Source organism: Chamaea fasciata, unplaced genomic scaffold (genome assembly GCF_029207755.1).
Source record: "Chamaea fasciata isolate MVZ Bird 193981 ecotype frontalis unplaced genomic scaffold, bChaFas1.0.hap1 SCAF_7, whole genome shotgun sequence".
Taxonomy (NCBI): Eukaryota; Metazoa; Chordata; class Aves; order Passeriformes; family Sylviidae; genus Chamaea; species Chamaea fasciata.
Genome location: NW_027094092.1, coordinates 36,349,027 through 36,365,441, shown reverse-complemented (window position 1 = coordinate 36,365,441; position 16,415 = coordinate 36,349,027). Strand labels below are relative to the sequence as shown.

General features: G+C 35.5%; 1 protein-coding gene across 1 annotated transcript in view; it reads right to left on the bottom strand.

Moving 5' to 3' along the window:
- Positions 1-16,415, bottom strand: part of AKAP6 (A-kinase anchoring protein 6) — a 288,951-nt gene that overhangs the window by 177,640 nt on the left and 94,896 nt on the right. The window contains exon 5 of the mRNA XM_066188405.1: positions 3,357-3,608. Within this exon, the coding sequence (XP_066044502.1) occupies positions 3,357-3,608 (252 nt within the window). The remainder of the gene's footprint in view (positions 1-3,356; positions 3,609-16,415) is intronic.

Below are 16,415 nucleotides of genomic sequence, written 5' to 3'. Positions count from 1 at the left end.
GGTATTTCCCTCATTTAATTCTGCCTTTAGTTTTACTTGCTGTGTAGGTGGGGACTGAGAAATTCTATACAGCAGACTTGAAGTATTTCCTGGGTTAACTACATCAAACCAGAGGAAGGGTACCTTGGGGGCTGCTGAGTGTTAACCAGTCTCCATGTTAATCTTGTTTTCTCAAAAATCCATGCTGTTCTACAGTCTTTCAGTTGATTTGGCAGAATGTTTTATCTAAGCATCATGTAGCAATGATGGACACTTGTTCCCATAATTATAAGACAGAGATTGCTAATTACGTTTCACTTTTTTGTGGCATCATCACCTGAAAATTTATTTGCCAGATATTTGGAGCACAAATGAAGAATGGCACACAAAAAACAAACTATAATGTTAAGCCTCCAGACAGACATGCTCCCATGGTCAATATTTTCTCAGTGGAAGTCCTTCAATCTCAGAAGCATGGACATAGCCAGAGGAGACCATCTCATGTGGCAAATGATATTTTAAGATCAAAGTCAAATTAATGTTTATAAATATTTTGGTCTTGTTTGAAGAACGGTAAAAAAAAAAAATCTGATGAGATTAAGATCCAAAACTGCATGGTAAATAGCATTCACAGCAGAATTATATTTAGTATACAGTGTAAGCATACTTTCAGTAGATCTTCTAATACATATGCAAGACTTTTGCCTATAGATACTACTCTAAAAATATTATAAAGTGGAGAAATTCATGTTCTAGCATTCTAACTTTACATGCCTAAATCAGTATACTGGCCTTTCTTTCCAGGTTTGTTCTTAGAATAATTTTTTGAAGCAAACCCGAGTATCCACAATAGGTTTATGTCCAAGTTATTCTCTGGAATTTGTCTCTCACTACTCTGCCCAAATCCGTAGTTTAAAGACCGTTAGCACTATGCTTGAAGAAGGTGCAGTAATCACATAATCTCTCCATCTCACAATAAACTACATGGATTTGGTCTGAACAGGAATTATTTTGTAAAAGAATGCTATTGTTTGCCAACACCCATAAACATAAAAACATACAATTTCTGAGCCCTGTACTCCATCCACCCTTCCCCCACCCTTTATTTAAAGTAAAAATAGAATAAAATCCTCCAGCTAAAAGTATTTATAGGAAAAAACTCACTAGAAGGGTATTTATCAGCCATAGTCTTGGATACTGAATGTATCTCATCTTTAGCAAATTCTATCCAGATGTTGATCCCATGCCACAAATTTGGCATTGTCAACAGAATAAAAAGGGGAAATTTCTATAAATCTGTCAAATTTATATATTGGAGCTGCATTTGTTAAGGAAAATAGTGACCAAACAAGCTGCATTGTCCTTCTAATCTCAGGAAATTATTAGAAACTGTAAAACCATATATAAATCAAAACCTTTCCAAGACCCTAAAGGCCTTTATTTTTTCTGAATAATGAGCTCCATTCCTTTGTCTCTTAAAAATGTGTTTATTTACATTAATAAAATTTACAATCATATGCATTAAACCATCTTACTTGACCATTTTCCAAGCAGCCTCTGAAATGCGTGCTTCAGATGAGTTTTATTTTATGCCAGTATTACCATGTTTTTATCTCAAGAAAAATATTAAATTTAATTATTTGTATAGCTACCAGTAGGAATGCCCCAGTTAATTTTTTTTCCTTTTTCATGTAGTAATGCTTTCTTTAAAGATACTAATGCTAAAAAAAGATTGGTAAGAGTAGATACACTTGTCTCTACATTATATTTTATTTATTTTTTCTGTTCATCAACTAAAGTCAGTATCATTATACCTCATAAAAAGCTTGAATACTTGAAGGTTAGAAACTGCAGAGCAATTTCTGTGGACCTATTCAAGCAATAGGGCAGAAACTTGATATCAGCTTTGTGCTCCTGCAATTGCTAGCCATTAAATATGTAAAATAATATTTATTTTTTAATTGGAGTGGATAAAAAGAATTATGTCAGTATATTTTGTCTTTTATATTACCATGTGAGCCTATCTGGCAAAATATGTTTTCCCTACAGAAAAATAATCTTTCCTTCTCTATAGCAGGGATGTTTTTTATAGCAGTTGTAATCAGATCCAGATGGAAAATTTCCTGTTTCTTAGTATCTGAATATACACTTTCTTTATGTCTTGAAATTACCATGTCCTTGTCATAAAGTAATGACTTCCCATTAATTCACAAATCTGGACTTGAAGACAAGAGTAGATTTCTTTCAGACCTGCCAGAAGTTTACCAGCATTGGTAAAGCAGAAACTGAATCTGAAAGAGCGAGGTATGTATACATCAGGAAGAGGGGGTGGGGAAGGTGGGCCTGAGCATCTCTGAGCATTGGTTTCTGGACCGCCCACTTGGTTGTGCCAAAGACAAATATAAAACCCAACTGGAGCAGAGAAACATTCACATTCTTTTTGAACTTGAGGAATATGAAATTCAGGACATTTCTTGGGGGCTTCTGACTTCCTTTGTAACACAGATCACAGAATTCACTGCACTGATCTAGAGGTCTCTTTCTGTAAACGCATCTAACCATAACAAAAGCATTTTATCTTAATCTTAGGACCATCAAATGAAAAATCTTCTACATGCTATTTATTAACCATTAATTACCCTAACTATGAAAAATGTCCATCTTCTTTAAGTTTAAAAACCAGGCCAGTATTGTCCTTCTAACTAAGTTAATTAAGTAAGAATAAATTCAAAGGAAAAGGCATTTTAGTTATATGAAGCCAGGTTTACAAACCATTTACAAGTGTGTGAATTTGGCATACAGTCAGAATAAACAGTGTACAATTCTTGCATCATTGTTTCTCAGATAAAATGCGTGACTGTTTAAAGGCGTAATGCAGAGCTGCCACTCAAATTAAGACCATCCTCTTGCTCTAAAAAAATGGTGACCTAGGCTGGAAAGTTTTGGAAACTTTTTGTGAGCTTCACCTTTCTGTATGCAGGATGGAAATGTTTAAACTTTCACAGAAGAAATCACTGCACACTGAAATAACCTTTTGAATTGACTGTTAGCCTTAAATACCCAAATGACCAGATGAACAACTTTGGAACAGATGCAACTCTGTAAGTGTTTCAAATCCTTTCTAAAAATTATTTCAATCAAAAGAAAACACTTCTAGCCACTAGCATGACGTTTCTGAAAGACAATCTTAATTTGCACTAATTTGGTTCAATAAAAACAGGTATCAGGTGAAAAATTAAAAAATTAAAACAAGTTTAGCAAAATATCTAGAAGTAAGTAATCCTGAAAGCTGTCTTCCTAGCAATTTTAAATGTGCAAGAGGGATGAGCTGCTTTGAACACAGAGGAAATTCTTCAAATTGGATTTGGTTACTGTACCTCCTTCGTCTCTTCAGAAAATGCTTGCAGAATATCAGTCTGCCTGGTGTAGTTTCCATTGGCGTCTTGTAGTCCCTGGAGAATACGTTCTCTCAGAACCAGGACAGAAACACGTAGCTGGTGCCAGAGTAGTTGCACTGTGTGGATATCGACTATCACATTGACAGAGTAAGACAGAAGCTTCAGGGAAAACTCAGTCTCTAGTAGAGCATGAATTTGTTCAACATGATCAGATATATCTTCACAAATATCCTGTAATGGAAAAATAAAGTAGATATTTAGCTACAGGCATGGTCCTTTCATGGATCAGATCTACTTTTCATGTACTTTTAATTAAATGCAGAATAGATTTTTTCATAGAGGAAGTATACTGTAATTAATACATCCAGACTTTTTTCTTTTTTTTCATGGCAATGTTACAGCAACTGAACCAGCAGCTGTCCTGTTTGGCAGTACTGCTCAGTGAGTGCAGAGACAGCATACAATGAAGAAGGAAGGCACAACAAGATCACATGAATCACAAGCAGAAAGCTAATACATAAAGTGACATCCTAGAAGACAGCAATAGGAATGAAACTGATAAGATTGCCAGGAGCTGTCTCCTTTTCTGCTACACACCCGCGCACACACCCACCAGTTAAAATGCAAAGAATCTGGTCTGTGCCATCATCAAAAAAATTCATTTGGACAGAATTTAAATCTAACCTCTAGAACCAAGCAGAACTGGTCTGGGATAGACTGGGATACCCTCAAGGGGACTAAGCTATTTCTGCTACCATTGTTGTCTGTGGTGGTGACAGGGCATTGATTTTTGCATAGTCTTGCTCTGGGCACAAAACTGAACAGCAGATTGGTGGTAAAGGAGAAAGAGAGAAAACAAAGCTGAAAACAGCTGTGTTGAAAAAGGAGAAAGAAAATATGGGTTGCCAGGTCAAAAAGCTCAACTTTTGATAGGATGGCATCCTCCAAATTTAAAATTAATGTTGCAGATTACTAAGGTTGTGCTGCATACAGAGTAAAATAATTTCATTCTACTCTTCATTTTCTTTGTGAAAGGACAAATTACAATAATAAAGAACATTAGGCATATGCTATTGAGCAAAAAACACTCTAACAATTCTGTTTGAAAACTATGTGTTAAAAACATGTTATATACAAGTAAGGAAATGTGATTAAAACATTGAAAAAATTGGCGCTGGACCCTAGAACTTTTCGTCCTGCATCTCGGGGAGCGACTTAAGGTGTCTAAGATTATGGTGACTTAATAGCATATTTAAATGCAAGTTATTTATTTAAAAAATATATTAATTTATTAAAACCTTCAGAAATCCCTTATATATATAAATAAAAGTGAGAATAATCGTAATTTTGCATTTCAAATTCACTATTGAAATAATTATATCAGACAATTACAATGAAATCTTATGTCTCTGATGATACTCTTGGGGTTTTGTATGGCAGTAGAGTAACAGGAAAATCAGTAAACCTGATTATTTCTAAATTATTAATACAGTACAGTAATTTCTTAAAGTTCAGATTTGGCATCTTCAGTATGAAAGTAAAGGCAAAGTATTTAATATGTAATTGCACATGTGTAACAAATTAAACCAAAATAAAATCTCATTTTGTACAACAGATAGTACAAAATGAGCTGTTATCAGGTGCCATTGGTAGGTACACATTTTAATAAAACACCAACAGTTACATCAAGCCCTCTGCAGGAGTAGTTCTCAGAAATGCCAGATGAGGACAAAACTTTAGAGTTTCAGCTGTAGATGCACTGAGAGAAAGGCAGTATCTCTTCCCCTGTATCGTCAATCCCCTGGCTGGAACAAGCAGCATCTGTATTTGCAAGTACAACACACACAGCCTCACCTGCCAACATGCAGTGCTGCAAGTGCTCAGGGCTTCCAATATCCACACACTTCCAGGTGAGCGTCCAGAGTGGACCCTCTAGTTACCAGATTAGTGTGCTCATCTAATGCCAAAGACACACAGAGAGAGCTAAAACTCTCTGAGCTTTGGAAAAAGATCATACTATCCATTTAGCGAACTACTGAAAAGCACCGCTGTCATTCCATGCTGTTTCAAATGTTTTAAAGAATATTTCTAATTAATTAGTTTAACTGAATTTGCGTTTACTTCTCCAAGATTGTTAGTGCTTTTATCCTCTAGGCCATAATGCAATTTAATTTTCATTTCAGTGATTAAAAAATAGATTGTGTCCAGTAACTGTAATTTAGTAATTTAGACACAGTCTACAGAAAAGTACTTAAAATATCTCAATTTAGACTATGTATGTGGACGAGCTTAAGGATGTGCCAGACTCCAAAACAAGTTTTTAATATTTTCAAACATCACACATACAGTTCTGTGCTGGATTCAATTACCATAAGCACCACTAGCGTTTTGAAAGAAGCAGATATTCAAGAACATATGCTGTTAATTTTTGCATGGCTTGCTAGAAGTTGCTCATTTTTCCTCAAAAAGGCAAAGTCTACTTACTTACAGACTACTGCGGCACAGAGCAACAGCCAAGTGCTTTTTGTACTAACAAGGTAATTAACAGCTTCCTACAGCTTCAGTAACAAGAAGAGAACCTAAGCCTGAACTTGGTTACATCCAAAATCACATTCTCTGATCTTATCATATAAGACTACCATGTCAGTAAAAGACCAAGTACCAGCTCCTAAAGGGTTTAGGTTATAGACAGTCTGGGTATCTATAAATAAAGTTTGTAAAAAATAATTTAAGGCCCTTCTGATACCCCTTTCCTTGATTTTAACTGTCATACAACGGTGTGAAGGTGAAGGCTGTGCCAGTGACAGAATAATTGTGAAAAAGTTACTTCTAGCTTTCAGGAGAAAAAAATTACAAAGAAATGCTAACTTTTTCCATGTAAGTTAATGCTGACTACTGTTCAGCAGAACAGCATTAATAAAGCTGCATCCTATTTACTTGCACCTTTTCTCTACACTTGCCTGGAACAAAACCAGCATATTGAGAGGAAACAATATAATGTCAAATCCAGTTGTCATTTTCTAAAATGTTTGCTTTTTACAGTACCTGATGTCTAGATTTATATATAATTCATTAAAATTAAACAATTACACCTAGCACAGCTGTGAATTTAATAATTTTCTGTAATAATTCACACAGTTCAAATATTACATAAAATCATGTTATGAAAGTTTATGATTTTACTGAGGCTCAGTATCAAGACTTGGTTCAGCATGGCTTCATTCTCTTCATTGTTCCCAGCTCCTTGTAGGTGACAGCATTAGATGGAGCAAAACCAGCAGAACACAGTTTTGTGCCTTTTTACTTTGTATTTATCAATAAAGAACATCAGTGTCACAAGACAGTGCCGAAATGTTGTCATAAGTGCCAGTTGCTCTTACCAGAAGTGGCAGGTAGATAAAATAAATCATAAAACATTTAAGTAATAATCCATTGGCATCTGTTTGTAAATAAGCGTAGTTCCAGGTCAAGAGTAATAATATAAAGCCTGTACATATATGTGGACAATATCTTCACAATTTAAATAATAAATAGTTTCACATCATATATATTCATAGAAGATATAATCTGATTTTCAGAAAGCACCATTGCCAAAAGAATTTTTATAATCATTAATCTCACATGTCAGCTAGGCATTTTTATTTTTACATGGTTTCACAGCAATATTAAGATAAAGATTTTGTCATCCTCTCATGGACTTTCCTGTAGCACTGACTGTGGAATTGCTCAGGCTACAGGGGCTGTACCCCATTTGGCTGCCAACTGCCCACTTCACTCAGTCTTCCAGACAGCTGATCCTGTAATTTGCAGCTGCTGAATCCATCAGCCTGCTCATAGCCCACCATGTCAACTAAAATAGCCTGAATTCCAAACATTGCAGTAGATGAAGAAAAAGTGCATAAACAAGACTCAAGAGTCAATGAAAACAGCTTTGATGTTTACTTTTAAAAGTATTTTGTCTCTGGTGCCTAAGAAATTGTGATAAGATGTACATGAAACTACTGAAAGATGAAAGGTTAGGATATGTTGCCTCAAAGTTAGTATCAGTGACAGAGAAGCTATACTGAAGATTTTGTTCTTTGATCTTGCAGTAAAACCTCAGCAGGAAAAACAGACTGCTACTGGATCTTACAACTGCTGGACATGCAAATATAATCTATGGTTTAATATATATGCTTATGCATATATAAAAATGAAAAGAGAGATTTTTGTTTCTGAGCATCTTTTAAAATGATATTTTTCCTTTAAAATGCACTCTGACTTCTCAAAGAAATAGTTTCTCATTTTTCCCTACCTTCTGTACATTCAGTGTTACAATAAAGATAAAACTGTTCTCTTCTATTATTGGTGAAACCTGAAGAGCAAATGCTACACATAATTTTTTTGCAGATATTTTTAGTTATACAGTTAAGTCAAACAAAATAACTATAAAAGAAAAATCCAGACTTTGGCTAAGCAAAATCAACTGCCATGGAAAGGCCTCAACCAACTTAGTTACCAGCCTATGAAAAAGTGATTGAAGCACTGTAGTGTACCTTGTATGGCTGCAGCTTTCAGTGACTAAAGGAAGTAAATGCATTTTACTGCCTGAAGAATGCAAAGGAAAGCAGCTACTAGGAGGGTTCTGAGATCACTGACCCTTGCCTTCTGCTGACACTGACAACTTTGGAAATACCTTGGTCCTCAAAGCTTCTGTTCTCCTCCCTCATGATATTACACACACTATTACTCATAGTTTCTTTTCCTGGCCCACATGATTTTCTGCACGTTATTCTCTTTTCCAGCTTGGCTTTTACTTTGATTAATTTATTCTCATCATTTTAAGGGAGGAACTAATTAAAATTAAGGATTTTAAAATGATTTTAATTATTGCAAATCTCCAGTAAGTGAATCTAAGATAATCTGCTTTCTATTGTACAAATATTGCTATTGAGAAATTCTCAAAAGAGTTTTGAAAATAAATATTTGGTTTGGTGAACTCTAAGTAGACATGTTTCTACTGTGTTTTGTTATCTCAAGAATTAGCGAGTTACATTCTTATGTCCCTATACTTCGAAATAATGTGAGAGATGTCAAATCATCAGTTCTTCGATAGAGCTGCAAAAATAGTAACGGTTTCTATGGAACTGTAACAAACACAGAGTTGGTCTGTGGTGATTTATTGGTTGTTTATGTGTTTTATTAGTTTGTTTGTTGTGTAAGTATATTGTCTGACTATTTATCTGCAAGGAAAAGAAGAAAGGAAGAAGATATATCATATGCCAAGCACTTCAGGCTGAGGAAAAATGCCTGAAATGTTACTGGTGAAAACTCCTGTCTCAGGATTCCAGCAATTTGCATTTGTTTTGCCATATGGACCATTGCTGGGGCCAAAGCATCAAACATATTGGGAACATGCAAAAGGATCCTTTTGTCCAGAAACAGGGCAGTTGCTGCTGGAAGTTATTCCAGCTCACTTGCCAGGACCAGCTGCAGTGTCTTACAAACCTAGGCCAGCCTGTACCTTTTCTGCAGGAGGGAATGGCTGCAGGGAAGAGAGGTTGCCTTCAAATGCTTATTTCCCCACTAAATTGAATCAGTGATTTAACGGAAAAAGACTTTCTGAACACAGCATTCACCACAGGCCAGATTCTTAATTACAAGGAAGCATTTTGTTCACCCAGGAATCTTCAAATAGCTGATGCACAAAATCTCTCTAAAGCCTGTGGTGAAACTGGAGAGTCACGGAAGAAGTTATGGCAGTAAAATGAGGCACATCAGAACTGTACTGAATTATTGTCTGGGCTAGCCACTTCTCAGATATTCCTGACAACAGTAACGTTGACAGCTGAATTACACTTGTGTAAGAAACTGCAAATCCAAGGTGAATGTGGCGAATAAGTTGCTGTGGGAAGTGATACAACCTCTGCAACTAAATACTGTTTTCACATTCCTGAACTTCCACTGGTTCTACTCTGCAAAGCTACAGCCTAAAATCCCTTTGAAAGCTTAAAAATAAAAGATATGTTCTTGTATCCCCAAGCCCACAGTGTTTAGAGAATTTTCCTAATAAAGTTATCCCTGTACAACATTCCTTCCATGCATAACTGTACAAATTTTCATTAATCTTGCTTTAGTCATGTTGAAGCAAACTGATTTTTATCAAGGCATAACTTTGAAAATTTTAAAAGTATTAAAACTTGATATAAAATGCCATATTTGTGCTGACTGAAGTCTGGTTTTTTGCTACAGTCTGGAAGACATCATTGCAGCGGTACTCTAGAACAGCTCTTCACATAAGATAAATAGTACTGAACTGTGCAATAGAGTAGCAGGTTTTGTTTCCAGCTACGTCTGACAAAAAAGGAAAAATACCAAACTCTTATGAAAACCTAGTCAACCAAGTGGTAGTAGAGGTAAGTTTAGAAAAAAAAAATGCATTCTTTAAATGCTTGTTCACTGGATAATGGTAATTATATACATATTTCTAAATTACACTGACTATTTAAGAGCACAAACAAAGAATTATGAACTAGCTTTATACTAAGCACACTAACCTTGTGTTACATATTCATATCTGTAAATGGAATATCTATTCATAGATATTCATAGATGGCTTATTAAAATATCCTTCAAATACCTTGTGGTCCTCTTCACATAACTCTACTTTTTCTACCATAATAGAAGAGTGTAGGATATATTTTCCAGCTCTCTTGATAACTACCTTTGATTCTTACTTTTTTTTTTACTCTCTTTACTCAGCACTTTCTTGCTTTCTGTATACCATAAATACTAAGTGTAATTTAAAAGCATTTCTGACTATTTTAAATTACCACACACAAATAAAAACTGAGGATGCAAATGGAAGTGTATTTTACTCACAGTGAACATTTATGCTCTGCAGTAGCTAAGCCAACCAGTTCTTGGTAGCCTGGCCAGGACAAACTAGATTTTGACTTCAGTGTAGAGAGTGGTTCACTGGCTGTGAGGAGATCCCTACCACCATTTCATGCAAGATACACAAAAATTGAATACTATAAAAAAATCTTGTCAGCTATATGAAGAATCAGAAAGAAGACCACTCCTATTATTTGATCATAACTTCTATAGTCTTATCTAAAATATAAAGTAGCTAGCAAAAGTCAATGCTATTGCACGAATTGTTCAATAATTTTCCAGCAAAACTGGTTATCCTTTTGAAAACAGTGAGTTTCAAATGTCTATGTGGCAAATTATTAACCCTGACAGTTCATCTTTGAACATGTCCCACTCTTGTTCTCTCCTAATTTTTAGTTTGAAGAAGATTTGGAATAACTCTTGGCATAGAATAAGAAAAATTCAATAATTGTTTAAGCTTTCTGCAAGGCCATAGGATCTTCATTGTCTGAGCTCTATTTTCTGGTGAGACAAACTGTTTTTGTTGTTTCTATGAGAAAATAGGTGCATCTATCTTATTTTTTAAGTTTATACATTTCTTTAAAAAGACTCAGGTTTTTATTAAATTCAATAGATTTAATCAGGGTCTTTGAGAACAGCTGCTCTTAAGAGAAGAGTTTAGGTAAGAGAGAAAAGAATTCTTGGAAAAAAGTCTCGTTCTTGAAATAATGAAGTTTAAAATTACAAACAAAATAATATCCCTACCTAAATAGCATGAAATATTTTAGGCAGCAATGAACTACTGAATAAAAGGAACTTCAAGTTCACACAGGATAAAAATTCAGGCCTACTGCAGAGGCATGCAGAACACAGCGGAACAATTTTAATCAAAATATTTTGAGTTGCTTAAGCCAAAGAATACTAACCCGTTCACTTTCTGCGACTGAAGCTTAGTGACTATAACAGAATTTAATAAAGGATGGTAAGATTCTACTCTCATCTCAAATGAGATATGAAGAGTCAGAAGTGAAGAACTACCATCTGTGCCAGGTCCTCTATAATGAAAATTGATAGCACGATAGGAAGTTTTCAAGATGAGTGGCTGTTTATATCACTGCAGCTAAGCCTCCAAGAGCTTCTGTGACATGTTTTTGAAGTTATTTTCCATCAGTCATTATTTAGGACAGCAAAAGGGACAGAATCTGTCTTGGTCTTTATTATCAGACTTCACTTTATTGGCACTGTGTTTCCCTTTTATGTTGTTCAATGAATCATGGAATCATTTTGGTTGGAAAAGACCAAAAGCTAACATTTAATCAATGAAACCTTATAGGAATTCCTGAGATTTTTATTATTTTTTTGCTTGGTTTAGAAACATGGAAAAGAAGCTTTAGAGTCTATCTCACATGCTGCTTGATGTTTGTGACCTTCCAGCCCCCTCTCCTGAATGACAAATATTCAAGTCAGCTGGAAAGCCCTTGCAGATCTCCCAGTGAGTTAGCAACAGTTACAAAGCACTTAGAGCATCTGGAGGCACTTCCTGTAGTCTGAAAGAGCAACCACCTACCCAGCCTACCAGGAGGCTTCTTCCATTCTGGTTATCTCTTCCTGTATTGTGAGAGTCAGAGTTAGAATGTATAAAGCTGTGCTAGAAAAAATTATATAAATACATTAATAAATAATCTCCACATACCACATAAAAACAAACACACCAAAAAAAGCAAACAAAAAACCACCTAAATTGGCTATATTGAGGAAGAACAATTTGAAAGACTGGAAGAAAGCTATTTTACATACTTAACATCTTAAGTGAATGAAGAAATAAAGAAACAAATTTTAGGAATAAAATATTTATATATCTTACAGAAATCTAAAATGTACAAGATTTTTATTCTAATTTCAATTCTGTAATTGTACATGAAATTATTTAATTATGGAAAGAACTCTTTGAGCAGCCTAATCAAGTCCCTTATCACAGAATCAGAGAATAGTTTGGATTGAAAGAAGCCTTAAAGCTCATCTTGTTCCAACCCTGTTGCCATGGACAGGGACACCTCCCACCAGACCAGGTTGCTCAGAGCCCCATCCAACCTGGCCTTGAACACTTCCAGGGATGGGACAGCCACTGCTTCTCTGGACAACGTGTTCCAGAGCCTCACCACCACCCCAATAAAGAACTCCTTCCGAATATCTAACCCAGACCTATTCTCTTTCAATTTGAAGCCATTTCCCCTTGTCCTGTCACTACAGTACCTGATGATTATGATTTTTATGATTCCTGATTAGATGATATATTAAAAATTGTTCCTCATTAGTTTCTGTTATGTACAACATGTGTCACAGAGAACGCTCCTGACGTTTTTGACCTGAAATGCCAGGTTTACATCCACAAAAGGAAAAATAGGGTAGGGGTTTTTGCAGACTTTTTTAGAAGGAATATAATGGAGATTAAATTGGAAACATGTACTTGTAGGACTGGCATGACATCCAAAGCTATCTGAACCATTAAAACCACATGATTACATGGGACTTTACGTACAAAAGCAACTAACATATATTAACTAGTATTTATCTGATTATTTCCAAACCTCACTGTCATCCTACATGTCTCTAATGTTAATATATTAAAATATATTGTATATTTAAATGTATACTTGAAATTTTGCGTTCAGTATATTCTTTTAAAAAAATTCATGTCCATAGTATCCTTGAATTTTTGATTTAGATGTAAGTAGTGTCCTGTATAAGTAGCAAGTGGTCAGAATTTCAGATTTTGCACTATATTTGCAGAAAATTGGTCAGAAATACTTTCTAAGATAGGCTAGTAAAAATCGCCATATCTACAACATAAAGCACTTCTTTAGAATCAAATTGTCTCGAAGGAAACTAAAATTCTCTGTCAACAATAGTTGCTTGTTATGGCTGCTTATGATGGCTGCTTATAAGTATAAGCATGACGGACCTAAGCATTTTAATACTAGGATTGGGTCTCAATATTTAAATTAGACACAATATTTTAGTTAGAACTATTCAAATACACTGTACTTGTAATTTAGAAACATGTTACAACACTGTAGAGCACATTCCAACAACATTTTCCTACAAGGCATATTCCAGTGTGACAGCTCTGAGAAGACAGCTTGTGCTCTATTAGGATAATTCTCATGGTGCTGATTTTTGGCTTTACAAGAGAATTTTATGGTGTAAAGCACTGACACATTTAATGGCTGTTAAGACGTTGCTTCTTGAGAAAGTACTTGTGCTCTACACAGTAGGACTGAAGTGCCTTGAAAGAAGGAGGAAATGAGCAGTGTTTATCTAAATATTTATTCATTTTCATGTACACATATGTGTATATATAGGAAAATATATTTATTACATGTTGCTAACTGGAATAATTTATTGGATCTTTGATTTATAAAGCACTTCATAGTCAGTGTTATTTCCACCTTTAGGAAAGCAAAACAGAATGGCCTGTGAGGTAAAGTGTTTCTTATACTGACAGTAAATGTTTTATCTCTGAATAGGCTTCTTTATATGCTATCTTATTTTCAAGCTAAAGAGATAAGTTATAAATTATCTTTGTCTAGACTGTAGGTTTCATTGATGAGTGTAACTCTTGCCACTGTGCAGGTTCAATGAGAAAGAGAAAGGTTGTTTCCATGCCTGAGCTTGTGAAGCAACCCTTTGAAATTCGGTAGCCAAACTTGTCTGTGCAGAAGTTAATGTACCTAAGTGGCTTCAGCTTCTAATGTGTGTTTGTGCATTTAAGTCATGTGTAAAAGTTTATATTTCCTGCAAAATAGTCATCATCAATATAGCTTTGAACTGAATTCTAAATTTAGACAAAGTCAAATCTTTTCTCTTCCTCTGATAATAAGATTCACAATAAATGGCATTGGATCCCTGAATTGTGGTATTCTGAAGTACAGACAGAGAATAGGAAAGGTAAGTGGTACATAAATTGCAAGTGTTCATATTTCCACATTCTTCTTGGAACAACTGGGCTGGCTCTGCAGAGCCCTAGCTGGGTCACAAGCTGTCCTCTGAGCTGAAGTGTCCGTGCTAGGCTGGGCTGGATGTGAGCCTGGAAATACAGTAACCCTGCTCACCTGCCGCGCTGCGGCCAGCAGCCCTGCCAGAGCGTGGCTCCTCACCCTGCCCAGAAGGGCAGCTGCACTGTCTTCCCCTCCTGCACAGGCACAGAAAATGCCCCTGCACTCTGAGCCACTCTCTCATTCTGGGAGGTTTTACTGTACAGCAACCTTTACAGTTTTACTGTACAGTGGTCTTGAAAACAACATTTTGTATTTTCAAAACATTTCAAAAATACAATATATTTCTGTGCAGGTCATCTTCTACCAAAACATGAAATCCATAAGGCTGTAGAAAAACAAAACTTATTTTCCTTTCCTCACCAAGCCACAGTCAGATCAGCCAATCTTGGCAAGTTTGAGTGAAATGGAAGAAGCATTGGTATTTTAAAACAATCTTTTTTATTTCTCTTACAGCTCCTAAATATTGAGGCCTTTTCACAGACACATTTTCACCACTTCATCAAGAATTATGTAAGACACTGAGTCACTTTGAGCCAATGGGAAGCATTGTCAGCTGAGAAATTCTTGAAATAGTATTGATAACAGCAAGTCTGTCAAACCTAATATATTTATATACCCCCTCTACATCCATTCTCTTAAAATTCTGCCACTGACTATAATTCACTATCCTTCCCAACATTAATCAAAAATGTCCTACATTAATCAAATATTAATATGTTATGTAGAACATTGCGATTTCTCTCAGTCATTGCTATAAATTAACTTCCTGCAAGAAGACATACTAAAACCCATGCCAACTGTTTAGCTCTTTTAATAAGGGGTCGAGGAAGGCCATAGTTCTTAACAGAGGGGTCTCACTCTCGAAGACTGAAGCATGAAGAATGGCAGAACATTACAATTGCTCGTTGTAATGACCCTTTCCCAAAACATTAATCCTACCATCCTTTGAATTTCAAAGTATGAAGAATTTCTAAAATTTACCACTATTGTTTATATTTCGCTACATCTTTTACAGTGTCAGGTGGGATCAGGATCATCAAAATAATTCATAAATTTCAGCTGGAGATGCTATAATTTATGAAAATCATTTTGCAGATATAAAATGAAATTCAGGTAATAATCAGAATTGAACTTCACTCTACACTTTCTGATTTTGTGTCAGAGGTAAGCATACTGCAAAAACAAAGTAAGCCAGGAGAAGTATCAATTCCTGAGGATGTTTCTTCACTTATCAGTATAGACCATAGATATGGAAGAGGAAATTACCATACCAACTATGTATCTCATTCAGGGCAATCACATCAACATTAAATGCAAAATCTGTTTGTACAAAAAGTTATCAAGTCAGAAGAAAGGCAAAAGAAAATATCACTACAGATGTCACAATAAATTAGGCATAAGTAGAGACAAGGAAATTGAGTAAGTAAATTTTAAAGAGAGACCTTTATGTGGCAAAGACTGTGAGCAGTTGTGTGTGAGCAATAGCAAGTAGTTTGTGGATGGAGGGACAGCTCTCCGGCATGAGCCCAAGAGTGCTGAATAGGGATAAACAGCAGATCCACTTCAAATTCACACTCCCAATCCAAAATAAAATGGTAATGTAGACATACCCACAGAAGAGCAAAAACACCTCTCAAGTTTTTCTTATATGGAATAGAATGAATTCAGACTCCTACTTTACTGATACATCTCAATATATGAAGCAGCAAGCAGAAAAGGATGTGAAATGGAGCAATTATAGGGACCTACTACACTTAGTCTAGTATTAAGCACATAACGCTGTAGCAGAATTTTCCACTCCTTTCTGAGCTTTAAATGAAACTTTCACAAATAGCACTTTGGAGAAGAATATGGCAACTGCCATTACAGAGATGAAAGTACTAACTTGTTTAGCCAGCAAAGTCTAAACAAGAGCAATTGGCCACTGATGCATGGGCAGCTGAAGAGCAAAAATAAAAACCTTTTAAAAGTCAATGAAAAATTCCTATCCAAATAACAGATGCAACTGCTGCCATAATCTATGGGCTGATTTCCCATTCGTCTGGCACATTGTAGAAGCTACACGTCAACAATTCTCTATCCAGTGCCAACTTTTGCTTCAGAGAAGTCAAAAAGCTTTATCATC